Raw genomic sequence first — 26,759 nt, 5'->3', positions numbered from 1 at the left:
GTTAAATGGACCATAAACCTAAAAAAAGTTATTATTGTTAAGGCTGTTAAGCTATGTAAGCTGCAATTTGAAAACCAAAAAAAAAAAAAAAAAAAAAAAATTCTGTGGCTAGATCTACAGAGTTCCTAGCTGACTAGCGTGTTAGCAAGGTGTAGCATTTTACCAACTAACACCATGTTCCAAAGTCACCCTTCCTGTTTGGTGGAACAGTTTCTACTCCAGTTTCACGTTAAAATGAAACACCAATTAACTCAGCACCTGTGGCAATGTAACAAGGCAGGGTTAGGGTTTTGTGGTCATCTCGTTTTCTTCGTTAAAATGTCTCTCTTGAATGTATGTATGGCAGAAGGTATTTGGCAGTAGGGTAGAGTTGAGCTTTAGTTAACTGTGTTACTTCAAATGTTGATGGGACCTTGTGTGAGCTTTATTTACCACTGGAACAGTTCCTGAGAATTTGGTTTCACTATAAAAGTTGGTGTGCAACAAAGCTACCCAGCTACAATATAGTTTCCTAAATAACTCCAGCATAAAAATCCACAAAAGGCAAATTATTTAACCCCATTGGGCAAATTATTATCAATTCTATGGAAATGTTATGCTTTTGTTCCATAATTGTTTATTTAAAATGCTGTTCCCAGGCCTTTTTTGCATCAACAAACCCCTTCCAAACTTCTCAGTGCCATTGTTTTAGCATTAAAGTGCAGCAATGCAGTTTCTATAGAAGAGAAGAGTCAAAGTTTTTATTATTTTACTACCAATAGAGCAATCAAACCACTATATGTACTACTCCATGTAGCACAAAAATGCATTGCTTTCTTTCTGTCTTTATTCCTACTTTTAAATATAAGCCAAATACTGGTCAAAGATTCAATATACATGTGTTCAAATAGCTATCAAAAATACACATGTGCTTTTTTATTTGAAAATATATTTGTGCTGCAGTACGGTGACCAAAGGTCTATGTTCATGTTATAGCAATATAAGTGCCTCTAGATACACTTGGCTTAATATGTAACAAAAAGATCTGGCATCAACATTATTGGCCTGGAGCTCTTTTTTCAATATATTAGATCTTTATCTTAATCTGTAAGCGGGGAATAAAGCAATGCAATTATCTTCCAGTAATGACAAAAGAACAGAAGAAGATGGATATAAATGCCGTTTTTTCTCACATAATCAATGCTTCATATGCATGGCATATAACACACACCATATAGCTCCCAGCTGTTTCTTTGACTTATGAAGCATGATGGTGTATGACATAATGACAGGTAAGTCATTAAGCTCATGTTGGAAAAACGTCAGTTCAAATATCTGTAGAAATGGGTTCTTTTACGTAAAAAATTGTGTGGCACTGCCCTGTCAATCAACACTCATATACATACACACATGCACACACATGCAGTCACCGCAGGATTTTGTTGCAAGAAAGCAGCATGTTAGAAATCACTGTGTACTACAAAAGGTAGTAGTAATAGTAGTAGTATTGTGTATGTGTTTTTGTGTGTTTATGTGTACAGAAAATCAAGATAGGGCTGTTTGTGTGTTGTTTTTTTTTTTTTGTTTTTTTTTTTTCTGGAGTAATTGTGTCTAGTGTGTGATTGCATGTCTTCACATCTACACGTGTATGTTGAGGGCTAGTGTCATTATGGCTGAGAGAAGGCTGTTGGTGTAAAGGAAGCACCTCCTTGCCCCCATCATCACCCACAAACACAAACACACATTCACACATTGTGCGTCAAGGAGCACCTCCACACACATACAATGAGATAGGGTGTGTCATAATCTGGCATGCAGATTGACGATTACTCCGTCCTCAGGCAGGTCTTTGACAGGCAGGTCGCTCATGTTTCCCATTCCCTGGTCTGTGCTCTCACAGCTACTTTGAGGTGATTCAGGAGGAGGCTGGTACAGAATGCTGGCTAAAAGGAAAAAGACTGTCCCCAAAACCTAAAAAAGAGGGACAGATATGATTGCAGATAATTCCGACTGCCTTGTTTGTTATGGCTAAAGCAAGACGAGGTGATTAGTGTAGCAGAGTATTAGTAAGGGTAAATGAAAACCTAAATATTTTGCGAGAAGGACATTTGTTAAATGGAATTCATTCTGTATTTCAGGAGTATGTATTAACTCTATAATGCCTGAGCCAAGAAATCATGGACAGAAAATTAAAAATGTTTTAATCTGAAGTTTATGCAGCTTTATTTTCTTCCAACAGTTGCCTTTTTCAATATGTTCTTATTTTATTTTCACAAGGGGATGGTCTCATAAATGTATGTATTAAATATGACACCTACGGAATTATCAGGTAAATTTCATTTTACTTTTATTACAGTCTCTTTTCTTCTATTTGTCTCTTCTGATTAAAAGGGTGTTCCTGAAGTTGTAAGTTCGTACAAGTCTGTTTTGGAAATTTTAACATGGTGCTGGAGTACTTGGATCAACGCAGTTTAATCTGGAAAATTTTGTCACATGATTTTCTGGCACAAAGGAGAGAAATATCTGACATGACAAAATGAGCCAATAATGTCCCCTTGATGTCCAAAAACAGGCCTGCTGCCCAGTCGTTTTTCAATCAGCCAGGAATTAATTTTGTCAGTGAGACTCATTAATTCAAAAGACTTTAAGAAAATGAACTTTTGCCTCTTCAGAAGGCAGAAGGTTGCAAACTGATAGAGACAAGTTCCTTAAATGCGGGCTTTACTCTTCTTCAATGGGGAAACTCACTACGATTCCAGTTTAATGGAGCAAGTCTCTTTAGTCTTTTCCCAACAGACTTTTAAACAGATGAAAAATATGTGTAAAGATGAGGAGTAGTAGGTCACAGGGAGGTGTGGTAAGCCTCTTTCTCATGTAATAATTCAAGATATTATCACTTTTTTAGCTAGTTGCCAGGCATCCTGCACCTCGGTTTTCATAGTTATATATATATATATAAAAATAAAAGCCCACTCACAGTGTACTGACAGTGTCATATCAGATTTCCGTTCACTTGGTTAAAATTAATACAAATTCAGCAAACCCAATGCAACTACTGCTTTTTGGATAGGCTTAAGAAAAAGGTTGTGGTTTGAGTAAAAATAACTACCTCCCTGCTTAGATGATCTTCGTTGTCATGGTTACAAACCAATGTGGTTAAACAATATGTGATGTAACAAAGACTTAAAGATTATCATAGATGTAATAAATATATCTGTACAGACTCCTGTGTTTTGTTTGTTTTTATTTGTTTAGGTTCCGGGACAATTTCATCTTTAGCTATAAATTGCTTCTGTGCGTCCGCTGCATGGATGACCTATGGGCTGTTGGCAACTTTAATGAGAGAGACATTAGAGGCTTACAACACAATTATAATACCATTATATTATAATGCAGATGTCCCATCACATACATTGTAGTGTTAAATTGGATATAGTTACCCTTTAATGTTTATCTTGCAAATTGTTCCATTCTTGGCATTTTATCTCTTTTTAATTTTAAGAAAGAAAGTTGTACAAATCAGCACTATATGTTGATACAGTATGGGTCGTCAAGACAAGGATCCAGCCCCAACATTAAAGGAGTCCATTCCTCTCTTCTGATCAGCCAGTACAAAGAGAGGGTTGGTTGATCCTCTCTCTATGCCTGCTATTCCTGCGGTCATTAAAGTCTGACATAGCCTCTCTAGCAAATGTTTTAAACAATGCAAAATTAACATCTTACCAATGTGAAAATAGAGTGTCATCATTGATCTATTGCCTGGTGTGTCAGTATTACCTTATAGATGATACCAGCTACTAGTGTGTACTGGCTCATGGCTGAGTTTTGATAGAGGTAGCAGGAGCCCTGCTCACCACACTGATCCTGCCAGAGTAAGCAGGAGATGTCAATCACAGAGCCAAACGCTATGGGGCCTGGAATCCCACCTGTGGGGGAAACAGTAGCAGCACGGATTTCATTGAACATGTGTGTAGAGAATTCTGCTCTTTGGCTACATTCAGCTTTCTTTAAAGTAAACATAATGAAAGGATACAGTGGCTTACCAAGTGTGCGTACAACAATCCACTGAATGCCAAGTCCGAAGGATCTCTGGCTGTCTGGCACACATCTGAACAGTACAGTGTCAGTCAGGCATGCAGGTGCACTTAATCTCTTTTACTGTTTATTCATGACATTCACACTGTAAATGCTAATGAGGCAGATTTCCTGATTCATGTAAAGTCATTTCATATGCAGGTTTGAGTTAATGAAGTATTTAAAAGAAAATAAATAGGATTAAATATAATATTACAGATAAAAATGCTTTATGTTGGTCACAATATTTCATGGTGAAATATTTTCAGTTTCAGATTGCAGTTAAAAACACTGATGTGAGGAATACTATTTTGAAAGTCCATGGTTGTCTGTTTGGGGTCAAATTGGAATTGTGAATCAGAAGCGGGATCATTGGTGACATTGATGCAAGAAGTCACGTTGCATGGAAAGAGTTACTCCAAGTATTTGTACTGTGTTCAGGAGGTGCACACAGTAATTATACTTCTGTTTCGATTGATATGAGTGAAATGTGTTATTTATGTTGTGTAAGTATAGGCCTCAATGGACTCATACAGACCTTTGTGTTTATCTTTAGTATAAATGGTGTCTTAGGTGTCTTATGGTTTGTCATGTCATCGGTGGAGGAGGAGAAATAAAGATTGAAAATTCGACATCAGTATGAATAGTGGCTTTTTGTTGGACCAGTGCAAATATACACACATAACATTCTCCGTAACCCTGAAGTGGTTCAGGGTTATGGACAATGAAATTCATTATTTATTTCATTCATCCTGGCCCATTTATACAGTCATTTTATTTATCTTTTACAAACAAAATTAAAAAGAAGAAAAAGAAGGACAGATATGGAAAAAAAAATATTCCATATATTTCCTTGACTGATTTAGTCCAGTTTCTCCGGCATTCTTCTTCTGTTTCTCAACATGAAAGTGATTCTTTCCTTTTTTAAAATCTGTTCAACTGTTGGCTTTCACAAATTAATAGATGGTGATTTTCCTCCATCCATTTCTGTATCATTTGTTTTAATACAGCTATGTGTATGATGGTATATAACTATTTAGCCCATTCCCTCTTGTACTTCTGCTGCCACCCCGAAACCTGTTCAGGACAGGACATGGGTAAAGAAATATGTGAATGATTCCCTTCCTCATCCCATATCTCCTCAGGCATTCGGCACATTCCAATAAACTGCATTTTCGTATGATTTTTGGCATTATGAGGGACCTCATGTTAATCTCTCAAAATTGTCATTTCAATTTCCCTTTTTCATTTATCTTTGGTGTTGTCTATGTTTCTTGTTAGATTCTATAATTCTTTCAAATATTTCTGTGTTCATTGTTTGTATTTTTACTTATGAATATCAGGAACCCATGAATGAAATGACTGAATGAATGTCTTTGCTGCTTCTTCCTTGTTTCAATGATCTGCAAATAAAATGCTCCATAAACGAGAAATGATGAAACATCAGTTCCTTTTTTGTTTATTTGGATGTCAGCACAGCAGCTGCCCTATTTTTAGCTGGTACTAAAGTAGCTTTATGAAATATTGGGCTATTTCAATGGTGGTAACAACAACACTATATTGTGTGTTAATATTTTAAAAATTGCTGTTGAAAAAAAATGGAGACTACAGTAACAACTTACCTGAGTGTGGCAGTGAGTGCTGGGATGCTACAGAGGAACGTGAAGGAGATGATGATGAAAAAGAAGGAGAGGAAGGCTGGCATATGGTGGCAGGAGCTGCCACACTTCCCTGCGACAGCAAACCCCTCCCCACCCCACGACACATTCCCTACCACACAGCTACATCCAGAGTACACCTAAAAAACATGAAGAGATGTGCACAGTGTAACATATACAAAGACAATTACAATAATATGATCTTTCAAACAAGAGTAAGTCAACGTAATTATAATGCTCTCATAAATCTAACATCAATATTCTGCTAATGTATATTTTTATGTAAAGCACAACGAGTTTCCGCGCATGAAATGTGCTATATAGATTAAGCTGCCTCGCCTTGCTGTGCCCACTATACAGTTCTCTACATCTTTATAAGGTGTTTTCAAGAAGATTCACTTTAATGCAACCAAGCTCGACATCTTATCAGGTAATTCCTGATTAGAAGAATTATCAGTTTGCATTCTGTATTTATAGGTTCCTCAACTATTAAATGCAAGTTTAGTCTGGCTCTGAGACGTTGATGGAGACTAGACCTGGGCTTATACCTCCTATCTTAAGGAGAAAGACCTAAATATAACGAGCATGTTGGTCCTGATTTCAGAACTTCTTCATCAGGCGAAAGAAGTCAGAATTTCAACATGCTTTTCACAAAGAAAGACGTTGTGGTGATATCAGCACTTCGAACCAATTTAACAATTTAAAGCAGATTTTCATGATTTTGACATGCATGATTATAAATGTGGGTCAGGATAGTCATAGCATGATATTGTCCACTTTTATATACCATGTAGGTTTGTTTTCAAAGATATGAACGGCTCTCTTATCATCAACCAATCACTATGGCGGAGATTGTAGCTGCACTCTTGGCTTTGTGGCGTCAGAATGACAAGACATTCAGCCAACTGTGGTTGTTGTTCTTAGACAAACCGCAGCAAAGCATGATTAGCTGAAAACATGTCAAATGGTAAGAGATGCTTTCAGGGTTCACAAAAAACTCAGACAGACCGGCACTTCCATGAAATGGCACTATTGATAGTACATTGTACAGAGAGCCGAATGATCGTACACCTGGCAGCTCTCCCAGGACAGCTCCATCACAGGACCAACACACAGAGGCAGACAGAAAGGAACAACCACTCACAAACTCAGACCAACAGACGATTATCCAAGCTTGCGTGTCTTTGGATAGTGGGAGGAACCTGGAGTAGCTGGAGGGAGCCCGCACAGAAAGGCCGAAACGCAACCTTCTTATTGGGCAACAGCAATAACCACGACTCTGTCGCCGTGCTGCCCACAGAGGGATGCTCAGCAGTAAAATGATGGCCCAGACCATACTAAATAAGATTTGACAGTGTGTGCGCACCTGTTTGCCGGTGGAGCGTTCAGTGTGGTTGATAGAGCTGCAGCCAGCATGACAGGAGGAGTAATACATGACCCCGTCTGCCCCGCACACCGGGTTATACAGGTCTCTGGAACAGCTACAGCCTGCATTACAGCCAACAGTCAGGTTCTCCTCTAAAGAACTGCAGGCGAAGGGAAGGGAAGACAGGAGAGAGAATCAATGAGTCGGGAGGAGAAGGGCAGCGAGGCAACGATGCAAACATTATTATTATTATTATTATTCACAAATTCTGCAATAGAACTACACCATTGTATTCCTTACCAGGCATGAAAACCCATGAAACTAAAGTGAGTAGTTAATTGTAGTGATTGATCCGTTTCCTGCCTCCTGGCAGTGAGCGTCTTTCTGTGGTGTAAATAACTCACTCACTCAAACTTTTGAAAGTTATTTTTCACTCAACTCACAGTTAGTCAAACATTTGGTTTGGTTTGGTTAGCTCATAGCGATTAGCTCTCACTTTCTCCTGCTCTGTGTGCTTCATGTTCAGTTACTCCTCTGCCTCCTTTAGTGATAATGGTACATGTCATGAATGCAGGTTGTTGATAGATGTGGAGGAGAGACTGCACTGTAGCTGTCCGGTCCCATGTCGTCGGTGTGGGCCGACCTCCAGCACCTCCACCTGATCACTATCATCCAAATCCATGTTAGTTCATTATCTTCTCATTCATCTTATTATGAATTTATTTGGTATAAATGAAACCTGGCGTCAGAATGGAATATATAAATAAATCTTTAAATAATTACTTAAATATGTCGTTAATTAATTAAAATACCAGTTCATGTAATGTAAATATATATAGATGATTATTTCCCCATTTATTTAATTATTTCATGGTCCTGTTGCATGAATTCATTTGTTTGCTTTGTTCAGAAGCCTGGAAGTCTTTGAAAACATTGTAGCTACAGACGATGTGCTTCAACTCTCTCTGGAGTTGCTGAAAGACATGTTAGAGCTTGCAGAGTGTGTGTGAGCAGGAGCTGCTTACCCAGAGCATGTAGCATGTAAATCATGCTGCATGTGTTATTTCCGCAATTTCTGACCAAGATAATAGCAGCAAATTTAGAGGAAATACTCCACTGCTTCACACGCAACCACACACAAGGACCAGGGCATTTGGCGTTTAACATACCAACTTCTTTCTGTGAAACCAGGAGGCGCATGCAGCAAAGCGGTCTAAATTCATGAGTTTTCAGTTTATGAATTGTTGCTCTCACCTAGGAAATGTTAGCTCTCTTGTCAACTACTTAAAGAGTTAGGTTTCGACCTGCTCTATGTTTAAAGTGAGTTGTCACGATATGAATAAATTGGATTTCATATACATGAAGAATATATGACTTCAGGAGTGCATTTTAGTGAAAGGTAGGCCTGTGCACCTGTTCCTAAAGTGCAGCTTGCTGGGCTTCTCGTACTGGTCCAGTTGATGCTCCCCTGTCTGGCCATGGTATGGTGCAGTAACACCAGCCATCGGCACGTTGGGGCAGTGGATGAGGAAGATGAAGATGGCAAGCAGGCTGACCATTGCACAAACCATGCAGAAACGGATGATGCCTCGACAGCGCAGGTTCAGCCTTTTCACCATGTAGCCACCCAGGAAGGTTCCACCTCCCCCTGCAGGAACCACCATGTATCCTGGCAAGGAAAAGACCCACAACGAAGACAATCCCACCTGAGATCAAGTGATAACTTGAAGCTACTGTATTTCTAGTGACTCCTGACTTTTCTTTGAAGGTTTTCTGAAAAAGAAACTCTCACATTTCATTTCTAAATTTTGGCATTTTTATTTTCTTTTATCGGGCACTGTACATTCCTAACATTCGCTCCACTCTACTGCTGATTATTTACATGTATTGGTGCTCTAAATCACACTTTCACATTTTGAAAACTGGTATTACATAAATAAGTATTAAAGGTGCACTTTACATACATACAATTAACAGTACAGTCTTTACCTATTACATTCATGTACTATAGTAATATATTAACAATTTGCCTTGGAGAGTAATGAGATCCTCTTTGTCTATTCAATCAATGCTTGAGTATTTTCTAAACTACAGCTAGAATATAATTTGATTTGGTGAGCCACTGCAGATATAAAGCAATTGATGTAAAGACTGTTGCCTTTTTTTAAATGAATTTCTTCACAGATTATTTATATATTAATATTGAAATACGAATTGGTACATTTATCTACCAATATCATTTATTGAAAATCATTGCAAATTAGCATAATGTTGGCTATTTCCTACTCTTTTTGTAAAATGTATTTAAAGAATACAATCAATAAAGAAAAAAAAGTAAAGAGAAACAAAATAATGCTCAGTTGAATGAGATAAATGACATAAAGAGCTTAACCTGCAGGGAAGTCTTTGTGTAAATCTAATGTAGTTAAATGATAAGTGGTAAAATGTCTCTAAGAAGCTATCAGGTAATTAGTTGCATTGGTCTGCACCTTAGAAGTCTACACCAGATTTTAGAAAGAGATGAAAAATAAAAAAATAACTGGAGCGATTATTTTCATTTCAATCTCATTTACCTAACCACTGGGGTTAATGCTGAATAATTTTACATTTTATGCTTTATTTTTTACCTACCAAACCATGTTGCAGCCTCAGATGCACTGAGGCTGAACTGTGATTCCAGGAACTTTGGACCGAAAGTGGACATGCCAGCAATGAGGGTGGCCTCAGTTGCTCCAGCTAAGCACAGGAAAAGGAAAGTGGGATTCTTCAAAAGGAGCAGCACTGACCTGGAAAGTAAGGCACAATACATGACTGTGTATCCTTTTTAATTAAAACCAGTTCTCTCTAATCTCAGCAGGACTATTTCATTCTGGCTCTCTAACTCTTAGTGCACTGCACTGCAACTTGCCTGTGTTTCCTTTACATTTGAATCCATAGATGGAAAACTTGTTGACAGAATAAACATGTGTGTGCGTGTGTGTGCATGTCCGCACAGCAATTTATAACAAAAATTTCTGCTTTAAAAAAGAGTAAAGATTACCACATCATGACAAATGTCATGTTAGCTTATGTTTGAGAATCTTCTGTGCTTCTAAACATGCATCAGCTAATTTCTTTTGTAATATTCATCTTATAAGCACACAAAACTGTGTTGTATTACTTTAAAACACCATTTTTTTCATCTTTTGTTTCCATTTAAGTGAGAGTTAGGGTTGCCTTCAGTTGAGAATCTACAAAGACGAATTCTGTCCTCTTAGCCAGCAGTCGGGTTTCTTGTTGGATGCCATCTATATCAGGTCTTATGGTCTTTTTGGGCTTATTTGTTCTTATGGTTCATGTTCTTATTTGGTCATTTTGGGCTCATTTCCTACTATACCTTGGCATGTCTTTGACTGATTTGCCAAACTGAGGGTCAGAGGCTGTAGTATGACTTCCATCCTTTAGCTGGTGGGCCTCTGATACCCGCATGGCCACATACTCCTGAGAGCCTGCAGGAAAAGGCAGAGTGAATCAGACAGCGAGTTAAGGCTGGACATTACTGCATTGTGTGTCTGTGTGTTTATATGGTACCTGGCAGCTGCCTTGGATAGCCAAGGATTGGGAATGCTACCAGTAGAGCTGCTGCTCCTCCTGCAAGGAAGCCAATCCACCAAGCACCGACCCACAGAGGGTTCTCTGGAGTCATCTCTGTTCTGTGATAGCACATTGTTTTAATTACTTCAAGTGTTGACAAGACGTATTTTATATAGAGTTTTTATGGACACTGAAATAATCTGAAATAACAATGGCTAATTACTGCAGATAACATGTACTGTCCTCCACTCTGTCTTGATGTTTGGACTGGGAGAGAATCCATCAAAATTAAACAAAAAAATATATACATCATTGCTAATAGTGTGACAGATGTAGCAAATTTGAGTTGAGTTTAATTTAATTTCATTTTCATTCATTCTCTTTTGCCTATCCATTTCTGTGTCATGGGGGGTGCTGCAGCCAATCCCAGCTCACACTGGGCGAGGTCTGGGTACACCCTGGACAGGTCACCAGTCCATCACAGGGCCAACACGCAGACAGACAGAGACCAACAACCACTCACACTCAAAGCTACGGTCTATTTAGAGTCACCAGTTATCCCAAACATGCATGTTTTTGGATGGTGGGAGGAAACCGGAGCACTCGGAGGAAACCCACGCAGGCATGTTGAGAACATGAAAACTCCACAAAGAACTGCCATGAAACAACTGCTCAACCCTCAGTTGAATATGTGATCATTACATCACATAAAGAAATCGACCACAAGCTGCCTCACCATATCAAAGAAACGCCCAATTTTCTGTATCTCTTTTGAGGTGTTGGTGACATCCTAAAACTGAGCTGTAGTTCTAGTTTGTTTGCTACCCTTTCTTAGTTGAATATAAAAAGTAGATACACATGTACTGTTAATGTTACAGGTATGGATCAATAAGAGCCAGCCAAAGTCCAGAGTTGATTCAGGGACAACTGCATGTGTGCTGAAAAAGTAGGCCTTTGCAGAACTCAACCTCACAGTGCATAAAAGAGGCTCTACTCAGAAATGAGAGGTGAATGTTATGTGTTGCATACAGTGACAAGACCTTTGTGTATATCTATAAAAAGATTGTTACTGTGCACGTCACACTGCTGAAAAATACTCTATTGTAGTTTCGTCTCCAGAGCAGACTCACGATAGGTGGATATCAGTGAAGATGTTGAGGAAGTATCCTCCCAGCAGGTAGCCTGCTGCTGGACCCACAATGGCTGCAGTATAGAAGATTCCTGGGGAGAGAGAGAAGAGAGAAAGGCCATGGGTGTGTCAGTACAGTGGTTCCTACTTCCTGTTTCTGCCTTACTTCTTCCCATTCTAAAGATTAAACATCTTCCATTGTTCTTTACTGGGCTCTGTATTTAGTTCTGGAATTCTGGAAAATTCAAAGTCTGAAGCAAGAAACCGCGTACATGTGTGTTTTGGTGAGTGTTTCCACTTGACTGTTGCGTTATTTGAAAGAGGCGAGGGAGCAAAGCAATATTTTGGGAGGCTTGGTGGTACAGCTGTGTGAATACAGTTAGACATCACAACAACATATGGTCAAAATTCAAGGGCCACCCCTTTAACATGTTGATGGCAATTCAAAAATGATCATAGATACTGATGGTGACAAAAGACAGATGGCATTATTTTCCTTCCTTATAAATGACCCCATTGTGTCAAATCTACCTGTTGGGGCATTTTCACTCCACCATGAGGGAGATTATGTCAAAAGTGAGTGTAAGGCCTCAGGTCACAGTGACCCAGCTACAGGTTTCTGCTGATGTTGTTGGAGCCACATTAGATAACAGAAGACCTTGGATGGTTGGTAACAATTCACTCAGGGTTCACTCCACTGCACCTCGGTCTAAATGATGCTGCTTGTTTATTTTTTCATGGACCAGCAAAATGTCGACATATCCTTCTTTCCAAACTGTAAAGACTTGAGAAATGGACCCTCTCATCATAACTGAGACAATATCATGCACAGAACATGTATTCCTCCTTTTCCCTTGATTTATAAAACTTTCATTAACGTCTTCAGCATAAGACAGCAGGGGTTGCAGTGCTCGTTATTCAACAGAGAAACCTCAGAGAACAGGGAAAACAGAGAAACATCAACCACGACAACATTTCCTCCACACACTGTCCATTATGTACCTTTGTTTTTAAGTTCTCAGTATTAGAGGTTACAAGGATTTGGTTGTTCCATTTTGGATGACTACATTGTTCATACTGTGAAAAAGCATACAGTTTGAACTAAACTGGTCTGTTTCAGCTTTGTTATGACAATGGCAAGCACTGAGCAAACTCAGTGTGACAATTTGTTTACCAACCCTGTTTATTGTATCAATAGATAAATCGCTCACTAGTGATTAGCCAACTAACCCAATTTTTTAAATGCTCAAGTCTTTTCCATATTTATAAACTCCATAGAGAAATATTGAAGTATTCCATTCTTTTCCAAGTTTATATTAACATTTCAATAAAATCCCTAGTGGCTCCCATAGCATAGTCTCAAATAAAACAATACAATAGTGTTTTGTTTTCAGTAGACCATTCAGTAGAAATAGTAGGTGTATGGCAGGTAATAAAATTAAAAATACAAAAAACAAAAGACCCTGTACAGAAATATGTAATGATTAAAAAAACTTACCTCAATCAATTACTACATCACCAGTACTCAGGGTCACACAAGGTTAGCAACTTCTAGATAAACCTAGATTGTTCATCTAAAACAAAACCACCCCTGTGTGGGTGTTTTTTATTATTATTATTATTATTTATTTATTTCCTTCATTATCAATCTTTTTAAAGATGTTTTAAATTACAAAGACACAGCAGTTAAACATGAACAGTTCAGGTTTGATTTTTAGACAAATCGGTTTGAGATCACTTTCGTTGTTGACACCAATTACAACTTTTATGATCAATAGTTTCTAAAACACAGTTTATAACTATCATAGCTCTAGGGATTTTTTTTTTTTTTTTATGCCCCGTTTCAAAGTTTCAAAGTCCCAAAAAGATAACACACAAGAAAAAAGTTGCCAAATAAGAACTTTATCATTATGAGTAAATGTAACATGCAAAGTAAAACCCAACACTAACATGCTGTGATATTCACTTACCTATGTACACTGGTGCATAATTAGACTTCACATTCTCATCCAAGTATGTAACCCCAAGTGTGTAGAGAGGAGTAGCTCCCATTCCATGCAGGAACTGGCCCAGCATGAAAACAAAACGATAGCTGGACAAGCCCCCGCCCTCCTTGTCCTGGCAAGGGCTGGTACGATTGGCAGAGCACATTCCTGTTTGCTCGGGCACACTGATCTGGTAAGGAGGTGTGGTGAAGTGAGGCAAGGCAAACACCAGGGAACCAAATGCCATGATCAGCACACCCCATCCCAGCCAGCGTGGCTTGTGTCCTGTCCCACCGAAGTAACTGACGAAGGCCAGGCAGACGCAGGCAGCGATATCATAGGAGCTGGCAATGAGCCCAGCCTGGTAGCTACGCAGGTCAAACCGCCTCTCGATGGAGGTGATCACTGTGTTAATGAAGCCGTTAATTATCATCCCCTGGAGGAAAGAGGCCACGCAAAGGAAGAACAACACCCAACGAGGGGTGTTGAAAACTTGAAGAGCTTTGGGGGTCAGAGCCCCCCAGCCACATAGCTGATCCAAGTCAGTGTGAATCAACTTTAACCCAATAGGAGGCTCTGCATGCGTTTGTTTTTTAACCCCATATAGCTGCCCAGGCAGTGTGGAAGCCCCAGTGAAAATGGGGGCCCGAACGGGGCCATCAGCACCAGGATTGCTTGGGCTTCTTGGTCCTGAGGCTACGGGGCTTTCTGTCTGAGAGTCCACTGGACTGGGGGTGTCCAAAGAGGGACCCCCACTGAGAGGGCATTCCTGTAGGTCCAGGAGCTCCTGCCTGGAGCTGAAGGAGGCGTCAGCATTCAGCAAGACTGGCATTGCCCCTCTGAGGGGCACTGGGATGGTCCTATGGCACACAGGAACGTTTAATGTAAGAATTCTTGGGAAAAAAGTTTGACTTTTGCAACTGCAGCAAAGAGAAAAGGTAAATGTGATTAAGTTGAGGCTTGTGCTAAATTTGCTGTGGTCAACACTCTGTCAGGCTTGTCGCCATGTGTCCAAAGTGCTGAATATGTTGTAAGGCTCTTTGGGTGCTTCTGTTTATTTATCTGTATACAGCTGAAGAGATGGGAAAAGCTTTCTCATAATGAAGTGGTGAATTGGCATCCTGTAATAAGACAAAACAGAGAAAATAATTAATGATGCATTACTTTCAATCAGGCATGGAAAGCTTATGCAAGGAATCTGCATGAAAAGAACAATACGATGCTCGGTTCAGTATGCAGCTTTGGCTCAGTTATATTTTGATTACCAGATAAGACACAGAAAACACATATGGGCATGTCCAAAAGTCCTGTATGTGTAACCAATGAGGTATTTATATATGTATATATTTATTATTTCATCAAAATTCTATTTTCCTCTTTTGTTGATATTTTAATATTGTTGCTTGTTCTTGCATATTTTTGTTTTGTAAACACACACATAAATATATATGTACTTGGACTCTAGTGTTTCAAACTTGGACAAGAGGACAAGAGAAATATATATACGTGTATACATTGAAATTAGAAATATTTGGGATATGGTACAATAGTGTAGTGACTGTATCTCATGGGGAGATCTGGGAGACAGTCTGGGGGAAGAAACTGTTTTTAAATCTATGTATATATATTTGGGGAGGTTTAATTTGCCCTTATTGTGTGACATTTGACATAATGGCACTTCATGCAGGTGTATTGCTCTGCGCTCCTGAGTGGATCACTGGACTTGTTGAGGAAAGGTAAGATATAAGAGTGGTGCTATTGCGAATATCCATCTAAAATACACTTAAAAACACGGAAAACCCCAAACAGGCATAAACCCTGCTTAGTACACAACGCACATGCTGTTCTTTCTTCTAGAGGTATTAGTGTTTATATGTATTTTTGTTATGTGCAGCACTTTAACATGGCGTAGGAATTACAATGTTAAGATAACTGCTGTATGCAGAACAGTTTCTCATCTGGTCTGCTGTTTTTTCCTCCCCCCTTATAGGTGTGTGTGAGATCCTTGGACGAAGTGGCTGTTCTGATGTTTTTGGAATTATACACAGGCATGTGAGCTCCCTCTTTATTTTTGTATTGTAGTGTCATTTATCTTTTTTTTGTTATATATCAGTATTGTTGGCTTAATGTTAATCTATAAAATATGAATTCTTTGGGGGAAATAACTGTGAAAAACATAATAGTAATTATCCAATGAAAGTGAGATAGATATATTTGATTTTTTTATTTTTTTTTTACAACAGACCGGCTACATATACACAACATCACAGTGACAGATTACAGCATGGCTCAGCTTCCCTCAGTGCGCTGGGACAGAATCTGCCCATTCAAACATTTCTAATTACACAACACCATCTACAATGAAATTAGTAACAAACATTTCACATAAACATACAGACTGGAATACCCAACCTATAAAGCACCAAGTAATACACACAATGGTTAATGAAGCATAGCAAGCACTCTCTGCTCTAGCAGGCACATTTACAGATCCCAGCTTTCATAAGAACAACCATAACAACAATGTGCAAATCACATTGTTTTGCAGTTCATTAATTAACACAGCTTTTACCCTCCAATGAGCACAACGCACTGGCAACTTTTGAAAAATGTACATCCAACCCATTACTGCACCATTAACTGTGCTGTAAGCACTGTCTGAATGAGTTGAGATCCCATTGCTGCACAGTTAAATGCACAAAGTGATGTTTCCAGCCATCGCAGACAGGAAGTACAAGGGCAAGTCAACCTGAACTGTATTTGTACACCTAAGTTATTAACAGTGTGTAATTAACTGCTTTGAGAATAACATTAAATTGACTAGCAACTCCAATTAATCTAATACAATTGCTCTTATGGTCTTTATTATAAACGCAGAGCTCCATATGTTTTTGTGTAAATATAATATCAGTCAAATTAAATAACAATATTTTGCTTCCTACCTCCATTCCAATGAACATTCGACAGAGATGATTTGAGAGAGACTGTAAAATAGAGATTGTGAGTAAGAAAGGGGTGTCCTGCTATGTCCTGCTATGCCCTAAGCACATCTCCCAAAGCCTCTTATAGTCCAGTGCTGAGGCAGCACGTCAGCACATTCGCACACCCCCTCAGTGGGTTCCAAGTGCTCAGTGTTCACTGATATCGGAGCTTTGCTGCCTCCTAATGGAGGTACTATTACTGGTGTTTACATGTGGAGAAAAAAAATAAATATCTGGTAAAAAAACAAAGCACTTCAGTTAGAACCCAACTGCCTCATTTCACCTGGAACAAGTTAACAGTTTGTTGTGCTACAGCACAACGGGAACTGTACTAACTGGTCTACAATTATTATATTTCAAATTGTAATCAAGATTAAATGCCAAATTTAAGTAATTAACATCCATTATTGCAGTAAACAGAGGTATTCTGGATGATCGGATTGTCTTTAAAAACTGCTCTGATGAACTACACTCTTCATAGCAACACAAATAGCAAATACATAGTTAGCAAATGATGATAACTGGTGAAGCTAAAGGCATTTTTCACAAATGGTGGAAATCAAAATAGATCAAAAGGGAGAACGAAGATTGATTTAGATTTGTCAGGCCATTACTTGTTTAATGTAAGTTAAGTGCAGCTATGAGAATCTAACACTGGGCTAACACTACAAAAGAATATGTTGATAGAAGTTGGCACTATTTTTTCCCCCCATGTGGTCAGAAACTATGGCACATATGTTCATGTGCACATATTTTACACTAAACTAAGAACAATTTTGTCAAATGGCTGGTGAAAGATTGTTATTCCTCAAGAACATTACTGGTAAGCAAAGCTGTTAAGCAAACAAAATAGCTCTGTGAGTGTTGTCTCATTGCACACAAGCATAATAGCACAGTTTTTGAGCAAAGCCACGGCGTAAACTACAACTACAATGTTTTTTGTATTTGACAGGTTCATGAATTAGTAAATAAGTTTCATATCCCTGGTCTGATCCAGGACGTGAATTCTTCTGTAGAGACAGAGAAATGTCAGAGTGTTTGTGAGTGGGTTTTATATCATAAGAGGCCTGAGTAGGAGGGAGACCGTCCTGTGAAAGAAGAAACCATAAGCCATTCCTCAGAAGGTTATTATGACCCACAATCATGTTAACTTGCTAGGCTACGCTTTCTGAATCACTAAAGATGACTGAAACAAAGGGAAAGGTGCAGCGAAGTAGTTTACAGGGCAACAACATCCATGCAAGGAGGAAGGGAGGATGAATGGCTCAACAAAACAGGAGAATATACATCGGAGTGCAATGCTCAGTTCCTGTTTATGTTGTTTCTATTATGCATGACCGTTCGTACCCGTACTGCAGCCATGACAACAGAGATCATCTAGTGTTGAGGAGGAACCTTTTTCCTGAATTAAAAGAACCATTGACTGTTTTCAAGGATTCTATGAACTTTTACTGTCTTACCAGCTCACGTTTGCATGTTTATGGTGCAAAATTTGGACTCCGGTCCTGGTTTTTATAGTAACCATGAACAAAACAAAGGTACACTGCACCCAGTACAGTGCATTTATTATTGTAACTATGACAATAAAGCTCCATGACACCTGCTACTGTCTGGGTCACTCTTTTAGGAGACCGATCAGATGACCTGTGTGGTTGTTCAGCTTGGAGAACTGGTTGGGTTGGATTGGGTGCACTCAGCGGATCATGATCAGGTGATAATGACATGATCGGAGGTGGGAGTTTCTTGGAAGCTGAACCAGGGCACTTTGTTAACAATGCACTTTGGTGAGATAACACCCTCCTGTCCTCCTGTTTGTTTATTTGTCCATAATTGCCTATGAATCAACCAGATCCGGAAAAGTTCTCAGTGGGTTGTTTTTTCTTATTTCATTTCTATCTAATTCTATATCTTGCCTTTTAATGTGTGTTTTCAAAGTGAGATCAGAGTGAGGAGCTGTAATCTTTATCCTTCCTACCGGGTCTTTGATGTTCACAGCAGAAACTTATTTGACTTGGACAAGAGAGTCTTTCCTCCTCACTGGTACACAAAGGCTTTTGAAATATCTGGGAAGTCTCCCATGTGATTATTGCAACATCTAAAACACGAATCTCACACTGACCATCTTACTCAATGATACCCGAGTTTTTGCGATGTTACTACAATGGATTTCTTTTTTAAAGAAAGAAAAAAAGTAAACAAAACAAAATGGAAAACCGCAATATTAATCTGCTGAAAGTGTGCGAGGCAAATAGTGAGACATGAATCATTGAACCAGCTGTGGGAACAGCTTACCCTGTTTGTACTGATGTGATTCCAAGGAAACAGCTCTTTGAACCTCAAATGTGAAACGCATACATCCCTAAATTAAGCTACAGTGCCATTGTGTATTTGGCCTCATTGACCCTGAGCATGTTTGGAGGATAATGTAACAAGAAAACATGACCATTGTTTGTAGAGATCACGAGAACACAGTCTCCATCTATACACAGCAAGAACCTACAGTTAGCTTTTTTCACGCCACTTTAGGCACATAAAAGTTATTTTGAAAGTACAGAAGTACAGAGATGGTAGATTTCTTGGCGAGACCATTTATATTACTGCACATACTTATTTGGGGAGGGGTCCTAAAAGGTGCCTTCAGGTGCAAAGGTGCTGTGACTTTTTTTTAATTTTATTTTATTTTTTTTTTATTATAGTTAGAGACAGTGGGAGCCACAGACATATGGGAGACTGCAGAAAATGAAGTCTGAATTTTAACAATTGTTTTGATATAAGGGTCCGATGTTCAGGTTCTTCTGTCAGCATAACAATGTCCGATATAAAACAACATTCCAGAGAGCTGCTGAGATAATGGATTTTTGTAGGATAAATGGGATAATAGCCTTCCTTCAACCATATAAGCAGACAATGTATTTCAATAGGAGAAATTAGCGGTGCGGCTGAAAAGTCTTCCACATAATGGTGGCGTTCCTCTCATAACACCTACGCAATAACACTTGACAAAAAGACACATGTTATTTCTATAAGGGTTTTTTAAAAAATTGAAAAACAGTTCAGTTTTCTGAACTGATGGAAAATGTCCAGTCGTGAAAGTTAAGTACTAAAAGGCTATAAACAAACTAAACACAACTCAGCCTCAAAAACTACTAAACTTCATACTTTTGATTGAGCTCTGAGCTCTTCCACAAAGTACATGCGCGTGGAGGTGGACATGGTTTTCATGGTCTGTGTGATGGTTTTAAACATTTTTGACAACATCTCATTCAAAGTCTCATAAATTGTTTGTAATCAGCTTCTTTTAAAAAAAGTAAAAGCTTACAGAAATCATGACTGGGACTCCCCATGACTCCTGTTTACCACAGTCCCAATTATATCCATCTAATAAAAAAAATATTAAAAAGCGCCAAAACTTCAGGAGGTAACTGATTTTCAGACTGTTCCGTGTCACTCTTATAGACAGCAGACTGCAGAGTTGTGTCAGACTCACCAACAGTCACAAAGAACATGCACTTATTAGTTAGTCAGGTAACAAATTGTGTTTGCCATGGTAAATAAATTTGTTAATACACAATGACACCAATGAAGTTGCTTTGGATTTTATGAATTTGTTGCAACCTTAGGTAAGTGAAAGTAAAAAGAATAGTGACGGAAGGGGACTCTAACAGACCGGTCTCACTCGGTGGGTGCCAGGCTGCAGGTCGGAGTCAGTGGATCGCTTGACCTCAGTCAACCCAGAAAGAAAGCAAGTCGGTCTCATGCGTCTAATATCTTGTGATCTTGGCTTTCTCACTATTGCTTCACAGCTACAGTACTGAAATTATTGATATATGTGCTACCAGCATGTGACATTGCTTGCTGTTGGTTAGTTTATCATATATTTACTGGAAAAAAGTGAAATGAAACATCTTTTTGTCTATTCATTTGCTTCTGTCTGTGGCTACTATTCCACACAAACAAAATGATAGTAAAGAGCGGAACAGAGGTGTGCAGGAGCACAGGTACTCTAGTCTCTGGTCTACTTCAACTACATTAGGTACAGTTGTACACTACACAAATCATGTTGTCCTACTTTCCAGACATGTAGCTTTACCTGGTTTGACTAAATATTCTTCACAGGACCTTAATGACCAAGACCATATGTGTACTTCAAGTGAAAGAAGATAGGAAGCATGGAACCAGGGCCAGGAGTCACATATTTTTCCAAATATTATTATTATTATTATTATTATTGTTGTTGTTGTTGTTATTATTATAGTCACCCATTAGAGTCATACATTGAAGTGGAGTAATGTGAATAAAGTTGGACATAAAAAAGCAGAACATGTATCCATGCCGTTCAACTGGAAAATTGGACCAACCAATGAGCATGTCCATGGTCCTCTGATAATGTGCCCTAACAAACCTTTCCTCTAACACCACCACAAGGTTGATACTTCTGGTCAGATGAAGTGCCTCTGCAACTTATGGTTGGATTCCCAGTGACAGTTTAGTACAAACACAATCATGATTACTTCTTTTTTCATTTCCACTATAAGACCAACATATTAATTTTTATGCCCAATTATCTAAAAAACTGATGACATTCCTATTAGCCTGTGAGATGCTAACTGGGCATGCTTACATGCTAAACTAAGATGATGGACATAATAAGTATTGTTGCTAAACTACAGTGTCTTAGCATTATCATTGCTAGTATGTTAGCGTGCCAATGTTAGTATTTAGTTCTAAGTACCACTAGGTCTAAGTACAGCCTGTTGTATAACATACCGTTCAAATGTTGCTGTTGTATGATCAGTAGTGTGATAGGCACTGAATTATATGCCATTTGTTTGCCAGCCATCGTTATTTGCTGTTTCTTAAATTGTTAATAGGGAATAGTTTTTAACTCAGATGTACAATCTATTGATAAAATGACAAATTACTCATAACCAAATAGGTCATATTAGAAGGATGTAATATCTGTATCAGGCCTATATATATACACATTCCAGGAGAAAATTCCAACAGAGAAAGTTAGATGTGATGAAATGCCTTTCTCATACTTCAATGTATACACCTATATTATATTGTGTTATTGTATTTGTTGTGCATTAGATAATGTAGTTGCAACTATTGAAATGTGGTTGGATGAATGGACACATTTTCTGCATGAACTGAAAACTAAAGATTGAATAATTCACTGTTACAATGATGCAGCTAAGCAGTTTGATATGTACACAGGTATAATGATGACTGATTTATTTTAATAAAGGCCACATGCTTTTGTGTCACATGCTCTCTGTTGGATGAAGTGAAAAAGCATACAGACACGTGCATGAATCTGACATAGCCACACATGCAGCCATACATCCATCAACCTCCTGGCCTACATCCCACAGACATGCTGGCACATGTGACCTTGCTGCCTCCTGTTGGTGGTGAAATCAACTGGAAAAAATGACCTGCAAAACCAGCCAATGGGAGGCTCAGATTTCTGACACGTTAGCACAGTGTGAGTGGTCTGAGTGTGAGTGTGAGTGGTTGTTGGTCTCTGTCTGTCTCTGTGTGTTGGCCCTGTGATGGACTGGCGACCTGTCCAGGGTGTACCCTGCCCTCACCCAGTGTGAGCTGGGATTGGCTCCAGCACCCTCCACGAAATGGAAAAGTGGTATAAGATAGATGGAGAGTAAGAGTACTCTCAAAGAGTACAAAGAGTACTCATACATCACCATGAACACTAAACAGAGAAAAAAATGCAAGGAAGCCATTAAAAGTACTAAATAAAAATACAATCACCAAAAAGAAGGGGAACAATTCATCACAAACTTTCTGTTATTTCACAAGATGGAAACTACAGCAGAGTATAAACTAATATTATGTTTCCTCTGTTAGTGACAAGCGCCATGCAGGCTGATGTCATCTCCAAATGTCTACCTGAGGACAGTTTTAAAGGTCCCATTTAGTCCAATGGGCTATGTTGTCTTGGATTATGAATCAGGTCTAGCTTTTAAACTGATACTGCGAAAGTATTAACGTGATCACTCCACAGACCATTTCCTTTGGCCGTTTATAAGGTATGGATGCACCCAAATGCAAATTTTCTTGTCTTGTTTTATTTATTTAATTATTGTGTCTTAACAGTGGTTGGTGGCTAGTGTTTGCCTCACAGCAAGAGGGTCGTGGGTTTGATTCCTGGGCCTCTGTGCCTGCAGGGGTTTCCTCCCACAGGTTAATTGGTGACTCTAAATTATCATTAGGCGTGAGTGTGGGCACATAAGGGTGTCTCTATATGGCAGCCCTGCAGTAGACTGGCATCCAGGGTGTGCCCCGATCTTGCCCAAAATGTTAGCTGGGATTGGCTCCAGCACCCTCCATGACCCTGACAGATAAGCGGTTGAAAATGAATTAAATATATTTTAACAAATGGTGACAGAGTAAATATTTGTCATGAATATATTTGCTGAAATATTACAAGGTACAGAAAGAACACTAATTAGTCGGAAGCCTCTTCTGCTATTTATAAAATACAGTGAAGCTGTTCATTAGCTACAATAAATAGCAGAGGAGGCTTATGAATGAGTTTTTGAACCAAAGCGTGTTGTACTGCAGAAAACCTGGCAGACAAAATGGAAATCGTATCTCTTCAAAGTTACATAACTTGGATGCCACTTTAGTGCACAGCACTGCATTGGGAGCATTGGTGGGCCTTTCATCCTGCTCTGGCCCTATTTGTTGCTGTGAACTGAGCCAGATAATGTGTTCAAATTACAACTCAGTAGTTCCGTCACTGTGCTGCCGTCACATAGATGCTGAAATCTATGTTCTACACGAGGTACAGCTTTTTTTCATGCATTTTTCATTGTACACTGCAGAGTTGTAGAGCAACCTTGACAGATTACGTTGCTGTTGAAGACATGAAGCTTGACGTGTCACAAATCGCACAGTGATGATGACGTTCGGCCTTTGATGAGAAAATTGACAGGTCTTTTATCATTTAACAAGAAATGCTGAGTTAGTGCTCTGGTATCCCACACACACACACACATATTCAGAAAAAAAAAATCTTGATAAGACCCAGATAAAAATTCAATGCACTCAAATTAGCACAGCGATGTACAGATAAAGAGTAAACTTGAGTGAACTGTGTGATCAGCCTCCACTTTGCCTTAGCCTGAAAGTGAACCAGTGGTCAGCTCCAAACATCTGGTTATGAGTAATAGGAGGAAACAACTGAATACACTCAAACTGAAACTTAAGTGTCATATAAATATTGTAGAATGATTTTGACTTAAAAAAAAAAAAAAAATCTGTCTCTATTGTATAATATTAAAACAGACTTTAAACAGTTATTAAACTGTATTGGATTTCACTGAATCACTGCACATGTCAGAAATAAAATACCAACAGGAACTATACCTCCTCCATGACCTGCCCTGACCTCTCAAGAGAGTATATTCAAAGTGCATCATTACGTTGGAAGCAAAGTTACTTTCATACTTGAAAACTAGGAGTACTGACATTGCTGTCTCTCTCAAAACATACTGCTAACAAGTTGCACCTTATTTGTCTCTCATCTTTATTCTAAGCTAGAAGCATCCTTAACAGTGCCACTACAATCTTGTCAGCCAGTAACAGCTTTTATCTGGTTCCAGTGTGATGCAATGAAATGCTAAGTTCTGAAAAAGTTAGCTTAGCTTAGCATGGCTTCATCAGATGTAGCAGAGACAGTGCTCTTCCTCTTGCCTTTTGCGGGTTTCCTCTCACAGTGCAAAAACATGCATGTTTGGAATTGTCCATAGGTCTGAGTGTGAGTGTGAGGGGTTGTTGGTCTCTGTCTGTCTCGGTGTGTTGTGTTGTTGTCATTGTGAGCTGAGATTGGCTCCAGCACTGCCAACGACTGATTATTACGGCTCTCCACTAAAATCTTAAAGCAATGTGAGCCTTTCTGTATAGATTTTGGGTTTCTTTTTCCACATCCCAAGATTAGACTCACGTCTCAATTCGATTAAATGTGCAAATTTAAACTCTAGACAATAACATCATAAGTTAGTACTCACGTTACAGTACTTTAGGTGGACGTTTGAAGCCTCCAGTGGACACATACGCACACATTATCCATTCAAATGTGGACGTTGTATGTCCTGTCCATAGCAACAATACTGAGATAGTGGATTCTTCATTCTTCTTCTTCTTCTTTTTTTTTTTTTTTTATATATCACCCCACTTTTTAAATCGTGGTACTTTCCGGTCCCACTAATGACATGTGCTCCTTTTAAATCATTATTAAATCTAACATTGATGAAATCGATATAGCACTTAAAGTTCTATGAATACATTGGACATCTCTGATCTAGTGTCGCTCAAACATACCAGAGTCGGAGACTTTCCGTGTGCATTACTTTGAGCCAAGTCTGCTCAGGCAGTGCACATTCACGATGTGGTTTCCTGATTTCTTCAAGACAAGCGTGTGTACTAGACGTACTACACGTAGGGGACCGCAGATATCCATCCCCTGTGGTGCAATGTATGCAAATGTTTGTGCACAGGCTGATGCAAGACACATGAGCTGCAGCCCGTCGGTCTTGCATTGGCTTCCTGCTTTGAGCACAAAAAGTCAAATTAATTACTGAATTACATCTCTTTGTGACACCGGATGTCGAAATTACCCATCCTGGTTGGGGGGTGGGGTCGGGGGGGGGGGGGGTGTCCCTCCTTGTATGAAAACCCTCCACCGACACACTAGGGAACATGTTGGATTCTGTCAATAATAGATTCCATTCGGCTGTAGAGCAAATCAAAGGCGCGTGGGAGAGACAATAACTGTAATATAGACGCCATATCCCATAATAATCACAGGCCACCGGTGCTTTGTTTGCAGTTACAGGCTGCTGCGGACTACATGGCTGTCTGAGGCTTCCACATAAACTACTGTATGCGCTCCAGCCCAGCGTTGAAAGGCACGGATGTCCTTGGATTAGACAGGCAGTCAGCAATGCAGCCAGATAATGCTGATGGAGTGTGTTTTAGCCATCTCAGTGTGGTGAATGAAACAATTACAGTCAAAGAGCGCAGTCACTCGGCAAAGATGCTGCAGATAACGGAGAAACACAGAAACCCGGCTCAGCCTCCGGTCAGGTGGACACGGACGTCCAACGCTGCTGATGCTGAGCCGCAGAATCCAGAAGAAAGATTTACCTCGAGATGGAGCTCAGCCTGCTGCTCCGGCTCTTCTCACATCATCTTCTGAGGAAAGGCAGGAAGCGTGTGAGCGCTGCCGGGTTGCTCTCCCTGTGATGGACAGAGCAGGTTAGTGATGTGAGTGTGGTCCAGGCAGCAGAGTATGGAGGGCGATTAGTGCCGCTATTCAAGAGCCAAAAGCTTCTGCTTTCAGAAAGGCGATGTCATAAAAAATGAAGCATGGGATTTCAATCAGTCACACCTATTTATTGTGATTATGGTGATGATGATTCCTGCTATTGTCATCGGTGCTATTTAAGAAAACAAATAAAATATTATATTTAAAAAAATGGCTAATTTTAGCGACATATATTCATACTTAAAATGTTTTGATCGGATTCTTTGGGCCCCGTTCCAACTGTTCCTCCTTTTATATTATATGGGAGACCAGAGATGATGGTATCCATAACTGCGTGGCTGTTTATGCTCTATCTCTCAAACTTTGATACCAGGTGCATAAGTTTGCCTACTACAAATGAAAACCTCCTGGACATCTCCAAATTAATCAGACTTTACGTGAGTTATTGTATTATTAATGTACCCCAAAACTGGGGGGAAATTATCCTCCTGAGCATGTGTTAAATAAGGGTTAAATGACTGTCACAGTTACAGGAAATGTAGATGGCTACAAATGTGTTGCAGGCTATTTATTTCCACTTTAACTCTCCTGGTTGGTAATACCCTGGAAATTTATTATAAAATTTTGGAGTGAGTTCTATGAGAAGATAGTCACATATGGGGTGTGGCTTTTCCAGGAAAGTGAAAGCAACATTTTGAAATGTTTGGAAAGTGTGGCAA

At 39.2% G+C, this 26,759-nt stretch overlaps 1 protein-coding gene across 5 annotated transcripts; it reads right to left on the bottom strand.

The window, feature by feature from the left end:
* Positions 1–1,519: 1,519 nt before the first annotated feature.
* On the bottom strand, positions 1,520–26,008 carry LOC115046412 (solute carrier organic anion transporter family member 4A1-like). Of its 5 annotated transcripts, none has more exons than XM_029506759.1 (12): positions 25,920–26,008; positions 13,750–14,885; positions 11,781–11,871; positions 10,648–10,769; positions 10,454–10,565; positions 9,709–9,863; positions 8,491–8,746; positions 7,078–7,237; positions 5,676–5,851; positions 4,023–4,087; positions 3,757–3,905; positions 1,520–1,950 (listed from the first exon to the last, which is right to left on the bottom strand). In XM_029506759.1, exons 2-12 carry the CDS (start codon positions 14,594–14,596, stop codon positions 1,780–1,782), a joined length of 2,304 nt encoding a protein of 767 aa, XP_029362619.1. In that variant the 5' UTR covers positions 14,597–14,885; positions 25,920–26,008; the 3' UTR covers positions 1,520–1,779. The 5 variants fall into 5 exon arrangements, with proteins under 5 accessions (XP_029362619.1, XP_029362618.1, XP_029362620.1 ...); XM_029506758.1 differs by lacking the exon at positions 25,920–26,008 and adding an exon at positions 24,782–25,228; XM_029506760.1 differs by lacking the exon at positions 25,920–26,008 and adding an exon at positions 24,782–25,228 and having other exon boundaries at positions 13,750–14,624.
* Positions 26,009–26,759: the final 751 nt, after the last annotated feature.

The sequence above is a fragment of the Echeneis naucrates genome, chromosome 7, assembly GCF_900963305.1.
Source record: "Echeneis naucrates chromosome 7, fEcheNa1.1, whole genome shotgun sequence".
NCBI lineage: Eukaryota > Metazoa > Chordata > Actinopteri > Carangiformes > Echeneidae > Echeneis > Echeneis naucrates.
Note: the sequence above shows the minus strand (reverse complement) of the source record. Positions and strands in the feature narration are given on the sequence as shown.